Consider the following 8,364-nt stretch of genomic DNA (forward strand, 5'->3'; position numbering starts at 1 on the left):
AATAAAGAAATAAAAACAGTTATGTGACATAAATGTGATTCATAGCTTTGTTGACGACAAGCAAAAAGCAAAACTGATTGATCAGTTTTTCCTGGTTATAGACTTACCTTATAACAAATGATCGATGGTTGGAAAAACACATTGTGATTAAACTCCATTAATATTTAACTCGCAGGTTCTCGTCGCTGCAGCCGATAGACAAGACAACCCTCATCCACAACAACTCCCTCAACAGGCTAGAGTTGGCCAACCATAACGGTATCGCGGAGCGAGGTGGCGGTGGGAACGTCATCATGAATTCGCACAACATCACTACGACCACCTTCACAACGACCAATGGCAGCAGCCGAGACACGCAACAGTTGTTCACTGTGCCAACGTGTAATCTGCCCACCAAGAAAAGTTTAATCACACCGTGGGAAGAAGATGGAAGCTGACCCTAGTTCAAAGGTCAAAGGGTCATTAGCGTGAACTTGTTAACGTGATATTTATAAACTTTTAAACTTCGGGAAATGAATTACAGTTGATTTGTTTCTGTTCTGAGGAAATATCTTTGGAGTTTTATCTACAATGCAGCTGTGATTTGGCTTACACAAAGACGACAATGGTGTACTTTCGTCAAGGGCAGTTTTAAAGATTTTAAGGTCTTTTTTTTCATCGTCTTACTTAATCGTTAAGGGAATTTGGAAAAGGATTTCTTTGTTACTTTATGGTTAAACAGTTGAACATCCTAATCTTATTCAAAATGCATTTTTGAGACTTGTTGTGAGTTCAACAATCAAATCCGCTTAGCAATTCTTCTTGCTAAATAGATCTGCTGTTCATTTTATTCAGTTGGTTGCTGAACACACTGTCTTTAGTATAAGGTATACAGAGCATTCACTGTGACTGCTACTAATCATCGGGAGAATCAGTGAAGGTGGAAGTGGATTGAATCAATCTTGGAATGGAAAAAAAGCATGGACAGCAACGATGGGTTTATGAGGGCAGGAGGAAAGTAGGACAACTAAAAACAACATGGAGGAGTAAAGAATGGAACGATAACTGCCACTGTAGCATCAGTTCCTGATGAGGGCAGGAGAAAGGTCGGACAGCCAAGAGGAGTACTAAAAATGTGTATGGCGGATTACTGCTATATGGAGGATTACTAAAGAGGGATGACAATTCGCAGGGGCAATGATGTGAGGGGAAGTTCCAACTTCATAGAGCTAGTCTGCTTAAGCGGAAAATATTGCTAAGCAGAAATTAGCAGAGTACCAGTCACAGATTGCACATGCGACATGGTAGTTTGGCTGGTAACCTTATTCTGGTAAGCATGTAAGCATAATTTTATTATGCTAAGCTGCTTTTGAAATTTGGCCCTGGGTGAAAAAGGGATGTCTGAGAACAACATGGAGACGTTATGTTTAGAAAGAAGTAAAACAGCTAAGATGAAGGTCATGTAATAAAGCTAAACCTGTGGCCAAATACAGAGCTAACTGGAGAGAGTACAGTGCATCCTCTATGAGCCACTTGGCCCCAAAGGTGACTTATCCTGTTATGTTTTATTCTCTGATTGAGGACAATGCAACGACAACACCAAATGATATATTTGTAAGTGTTAGAGAAGCCATTTGAAATCAATAAGTACCACACAGCACCTTCAAGACATTGGTTTCCACTCAGCAGTATCCGGCAAATGACACACCAGTAGAGTCAACCACCTGCCAAGCATTAATGAATGACGCCAGCACAACACACTATTGAACTGATGCAACTCCAGTTCATTTGTTGGTTCGCTCGTGCCGTCACCATAGATCACCTAGACCGGCAGGTCGGAGGATAATATCATCACCATTTGTCAGGTTTTATTATTTTAAACGAATAATAGTTTTACAAGATATATGGACAATGATTTTGATCTCACAAGGCATTATTATTGTATTATTAACTTGATCAGGCCTGTATGCTTTGTTTTTGAAAGAGTAAGGGCACCAGCATTTCTCCCTAGTAAAGAGCACCCTATGAGATTGTAAATTTCTACCAGAGTATTTCAAGGGCATCAAGGCAATGACCAGGGGGCATGGAGGCAATCACTTTTGGAGCTTCGTTTGACAATGTCCAATGCTGGACTGCCTTTTAAACGTTTTCTTGGTGGCAATAGACACGCTGTAGGCGTGGTTTGGACTAGTTGGTCATAAATGTTCTTGAGCTTGGATGCCCCATCGTCTTTGTTGAGAGTTTTCTCCCCCTGTGTCTGATCCGAATTGCCTCCCTAAGCCATCAAGTGGGTTTCTCAGATTCTCTATCAATTTGCCATGGCATTGTCCCATTGGCATCATTGGTGGCCATGTTTATTACCATAGTCCAAAACCATGCCTACAATGTTGTCTATGATGACCAAGAAAGGGTGTTATTATTATTACTATTTTATTATTACTATTAATATTTAACTAAGGCAGTTGAGCATGGTTGCCAGTCTTTCAAAGCTTGGGAGTGAATTATTGGCCTAACTACATTAATATAATATGGAAAAGTTTAATAATAATAATAATAATAAGACTTGTAATGCACACATATCCACCCTGCTGGGTGTTCAAGGCGCAGAAGTTTGTGGTAACACCATGTAATGACTAGGCCTACCTCTAAATGAGTTGGGGAGGTTCTAAAAAGAACTGTTGGTTTCAACCAGAACGACCCCAACTCATTTAGAGATATTCATTACATGGTGTTACCGCAAACCTTTCCATATTGTATTTCCACCATGCAAAGTTTCAAATCCTACTTAAAATAAATACGAAAGTAACATCTACATTCATTTGGAATAAAAAAAAAAACCGAATCTAATAATCTAGTACCAACACTTTATCACAGTGCTCATTTTCTGTTTTACAACAGGACAAGCACTGAACCTATTTTTGTTTTTCAGAGAACGCTGATTTACCTTATAGTGTACAAGATGGTGTGGTACAATCTGCATCCAACCATGCCCATGCCAAACCAACACCAGGGCACAACCCCTTTTCTTTTGATAAGTGTAGCTTGGTTCTTGTAAAGGATTTGGGTACTTTTTGTAACACAAAACCCAATGTCCACAGATTTACATTAAACTTATACCGTTTAAAGATAATGATAGTAGAAAGCTTCCCTGTAGTTTTTGAGAAATGAGTAAAACAATGTCATGAGAATACATTTTTACATGCTAAAATAATTTTCGTCTCATGATTAGTGAGACGAAAATTGTTTTCATGACATTGTAAGTTTAATGTAAATCTGTGAACATTGTGTTTTGTCTCCCAAAAAGTACATAGACCCTTTAAATGCATTATACCAAACCTACAAGACAAGTCCCACCCAAGGAAAAAAAACCAATTGTTTATAATAATAAGCAATTGAATTATTTAACTATTGAGTAAAGAATAAACAACTTAAAAATATATATATAATGCATACCAATGACATTAGTTCAGTTATTTGGGAAACCTAGTATATTAAAATAAATTAATAAAATATTTCTAAATTCAACTCAAAGTGTGCTTTATTAGTCTTTATAACATGTTTCAAAATGTGAGCAAGACTATCTTCGTGTGTGATGATAAGAATTAGCTTTCAATATTTTAGATCCAACATACTTGTATATAGGGGTTTGTAGATTATTTGTAACTCACTGCCAAAAATGGTATTCTGGAAATAAGAAAAGAGTATTATTTCAAGAAAAAACATTGCGTCACTGCCAAGTAATTGTTTCTATTCAAGGTTTCCTGGAGTGACACAGGAAAAGTTTTTCTGAACTATTCCTGAACATATTTTGTATTATTATTTCAAGAACACCATTTTAAGCAATTGAGCAAAAGGCATTATCTTTTTATGCTCTCCGTGACTAATTGTTTTTTTTATTACTACTCTAATTTGTGGCCCACTCTACCAAAATGACACTTGCACACTTTAGATTGGGCTATGCAGCAGCTAGAAGGTGTGGCCCAAATTTTGTTGGAAGATGATGTTCTGACAAATCATTTCAACTTGAGATCAGACACGTAGTTTTTGGATGGAATTATTACAAAAGCAACAACCCATAGTGTCCAGTGCCTTTAACTAACTGAGATAGACAAAATAATAGTATACAAATATTGAGTGGCACAGAGTGGAATGGGAGGAATATTATTGCAAGGTCAAATTTTGACTGTTCCATTTGGGGTATTTATGAATAGTAGTTCAAAGACCCTAGCCCTAGAGTCAAAACTATTAACAATTTGTATGCGAAGTGACTGATTTCAATTTGATGTTGCGTAGGTAATGCTGTATTGTGCAATGTTTTGATACAAAGCCTCAAATAGAAGTTACAAAGTTATTGGTTTGGCTATTTCTTTGCCAATTTGCAACTTATTTATAAAAATCCTACTCCAGTAATTCTTTAGAACACATCACACCCGTATTGATTTTTTCTTGTTAAAATAACTTTAAGCTTGTCACTGATATAGTTGTAGAATATTTTGAATTAGTTATTTCTTGGCAAAATAGAAAACTCCCACCAAAAACCCCCCCTTTTTTTTAAAACCATTTGATTTTCTTAATCCTATATAAATTTAGATGCAACTGTGAACATTTCATTGAAAAGGTGATAGTGTTGTGGGATATCGCCCAAAGCCAGATCGGTTTATGTCTATGCAGAAAGAATAGTCCGCGATTGAAATAGACAATCTGAGAAACACTTCTTTCATATAGAAGCGATTGTGGGGAATAAAACCTTGTTTTTGTCATAACCACAATACTCCAAAATGATTCTCAAAATGCTGTACACTTAAAGCTGCTGTACTTCTAACCAAGTGATTTTTTATTGACATTAGTTTTAAAGAGACACGTTGCCTTGGATCGGTCGAGTTGGTCTATTAAAAGCATTTGAAACCGTTTTTCGTAAAATGCATATGGTTAGAAAGATGTTTTAAAAGTAGAATATAATGATCCACACAAATATGCCTTGAAATTGCAGGGTTTTCCTTTTATTTTGCGAACTAAGACCCATGCACGGTCAGCCATTTTATGGAGTCAAAAACTTGACTCCACAAAATGGCCAACTGTTTTTGTTCACGACGTATAAGGAAAACCGAGGCATATTAATTTTTGTGTGGATCATTAATTTTATCTACTATAAAAACATCTTTCCAACCATATGCATTTTATAACAAACGATTTTCACAACTCGACCTATCCAAGGCAACGTGTCCCTTTAAGAGTGGTTACCAAACATACCTTCCCTTGAAGCACTTATAGTAAACATTGCTCTCTCTCTACCTGCATCAGTAGAGGGAAAAGCTAAAATAATTTTCATGCTACCTATTTGGGGAAATAAAATCATATTTTAGAACATTCCAGGTTTAGTTGTGAATTTAGATTAATTATTTAGCGTTGGTTGACCATCAGGGAAATTGTTATAGTATAAAGAAATCACAGACAATTTGTATAGAAAAACATTTTTTAACCTTTTATTGTAAATATTAATATTTATTTATGATTTTGTGGAATTGAGGTAAACAAAAAATATATAATATATATATAAATTTTTGCTGTTCATATTTATAAATTGTTGCATAGTCATTCATCTAATTTTGTACAGAATATAGTTTAAAGAGAGATAGATCTTTTCTGTAATGTTAATAATTTGAGTGAGAGGAGAAAATGTAGAAAGGTTAAAATTCATCCTCTATATAACTTTGGGAATTTTCTTATCAAATTGCAGGTCAATATATTATACCACATCTATTATCAACAAGTTATTGAATGTTAATTAAGGGGTTGAGGGGCTCAGTGTAACTTAAAGAAAATAACAAGTTTGGAAGAAGGAACAAAAAAAAAATAACTTTGTACACCACCTAAGTCTAAAATAAAAATCCATACAAATTATCGCAATATCACCATACACCCAGACATTATTGTTGATTTTTTTGCAGTGCTATTTTCAGGAAAATGTCAGAATATCCATTAAGAAACGAAGATACATTGTCTTGCTTTATAATGGTAATATGAGAAACCTTTTTAAAATATCATTTTGCACCAGGATCAAGAATATGAATGTTTTGGTTTGACCCTTTTAACGATGTGTACTGTATACTCATCACTTGGTAACATACTGCTCTAGAATTGCAAAGGTCATGGGTTCGAATTCTACTCGAGTAATATGCCTTTGATTGTTTAAACAGAACCCTGGAAAGTACCGAGTATACATCGGGGAATGAAAGGGTAAACCCCAAAATTAGTATGGGAAAATGTAGATTTGTTCAAATACCTTTTTTGACCCTCTTGTTTGTGTGGCAGTAGGTCAAATCTTGTTGCCGCTATGGGCATATGCCCTTGCAGCCGCTATTGTTCTTTAGGGGTTCATGACACCAAAATATATGTGGCTAGAAAACCTCCAATCCTTAGTAGGTCATAAAATTGGACTCGGAACAATTATTTTAAAAATTGGTTCATTTATGACCAATTGTTGGGCCTGCAACCGATTTCACGAAATGCTAGGATTAATCATAACTCGAGTTAGGACGAGTAACTCGTCCTAACTTAGGATGAGTTCAATTTTTGTGTCCTACGTATTTTGATATGGAACTGAACCCGTCCTAAGTCCTAAGATTAATCCTAAGTTAGGAAGAGTTTGGTGAAATCAACGGCTGCATACATATTGTGTCCAACATATTGTGTCCACTCATGCACAGGATTTTGGAGGACTTGGGACTGTCATGAATCCCCCACTTGTATGAAAACAAGGCACTGTGTTGCCTTGAGGTTTTAAAACTTATCACATTTTCTAGGTTTCGTTTGACATGGCTTTGTTTATAAGTAGGTTTATTAATTCAACTTCTGTTTCATTAATGAAATTTGAGGTGCTGCAAATTAAGGGATGCGTATTCTATAGCTTGGGTGTTTTTTGCTAGTTATGGTGCATATGATATAAATATTAATTTTCTTGTAAATAATGACCTGTGCAAATATTGAGAGCTTTAACGTTGTTTATTATCTGAATCAATATCATGTTTATAAATTAAAGTCAGGAAGACGGTTTCTTTGGTTTAATAAGAGTTTATTCAGAATGTTTAATATATCGTTAATAGAGAACTTTCATATCTCAGAAGCCTTGAAATAAAACAACAGATGCTTACTTGTGGGTTTTTCTTGTACACATTTGTCTCAAAGTCTTGTTTAAGTTTGGTTGAACACAGACAAGTTTGATAGAGCGGGATTCGCACTTTCGACTTCTGGGTTTACATGCCAGTGCTCTACCAACTGAGCTAGCCCACTTTCTGTCGGTCTCTCTATTTGCTAGCCCTCATTAATAGGGCCAATCCAATCCTTACCAATCAAATATACTGTAATTGTAGATAGACCTACCTGCTGGAATTTGCTTCAAAAACATCACAATGTTTTTGTGGTGGGGGGGGGGGGGATGAGAGGGAAGGAAGCAACATTACCGATACAAAAAATAATTGCTGTGTTGTGATAGACCGCACAAACTCCATTAATATTTATAATAATTATAATAATACGAAGCATTTATATAGCGCTCTACGGAGAACAGAGCTCTTTACATGAGACTAGGACAAAAAGAAAAACAAACGAACTAGGATGGCCGGATGGGGAGCAGAAATGTCTTGAGGAGGCTTTTGAAAACAGGCAACAAGATGGCCTCTGGCAGACCGGTGGGAAGCTCTTTTCATAGACGCGGGACAGCTTTCCATCTAGTTCTAGGAACAGCTGATCAGCTGATGAGCAGAGTCGTTGCCTGTACGCATCAGCAGTATTAGAGTTGTGGGAATGTACAAGTTCCCAACCAGATATGATGGAGATTGGGTGTGAAGGATTGTGTAGACATGAGAGACAATTTTGTCACTTTCAGGATGTATCAGGATGTACACACGCAGGTCACTGAGAAGCGAGACTTACATAAAGGGCGCCCCAACCACCCCTATCCAGTCAAACAAGAGTATAAAATGTAATAATCGGTGTTTCTGATGAATGCAGTGAAATTGATGATGGTGCTAACTCCCAAAAAATTCTTGATCAGCGCCGGTTGTAGGACACAAAATTATTGGGAGTGTCGTGGAGCGGTTAAGAGCACCGAATTCAAACTCTGGTGTTTCTGATCAGCAGAGTGTGGGTTCAAATCCCCAGCCGCGACACTTGTGTCCTTAAAGCAAGACACTTTACCATTGCTTCGTCCTTCGGATGGGACGTAAAGCCGTTGGTCCCATGTGTTGTGTAAACACATGTAAAAGAACCCAGTGCACTTATCGAAAAGAGAAGGGGTTCGCCCCGGTGTTCCTGGCTGGATTGGCAGCATATTGCGCCACGGCACCTTGTAAACCATTACATGGTGCTTAAGCATTAGGTCTTATA

At 36.8% G+C, this 8,364-nt stretch overlaps 1 protein-coding gene across 2 annotated transcripts in view; it reads left to right on the forward strand.

Annotated features, from left to right (window-relative positions):
- The window catches only part of LOC117292888 (regulator of G-protein signaling 9-like), a 72,850-nt gene extending 71,583 nt beyond the window's left edge, over positions 1-1,267 (forward strand). For both annotated transcript variants that reach the window (XM_033775060.1, XM_033775061.1), the window contains one exon: positions 176-1,267. In XM_033775060.1, coding sequence (XP_033630951.1) covers positions 176-437 — 262 coding nt within the window. In that variant the 3' untranslated portion in view covers positions 438-1,267. The remainder of the gene's footprint in view (positions 1-175) is intronic.
- The last annotated feature ends 7,097 nt before the right edge of the window (positions 1,268-8,364 follow it).

The sequence above is a fragment of the Asterias rubens genome, chromosome 7 (genome assembly GCF_902459465.1).
Source record: "Asterias rubens chromosome 7, eAstRub1.3, whole genome shotgun sequence".
NCBI lineage: Eukaryota > Metazoa > Echinodermata > Asteroidea > Forcipulatida > Asteriidae > Asterias > Asterias rubens.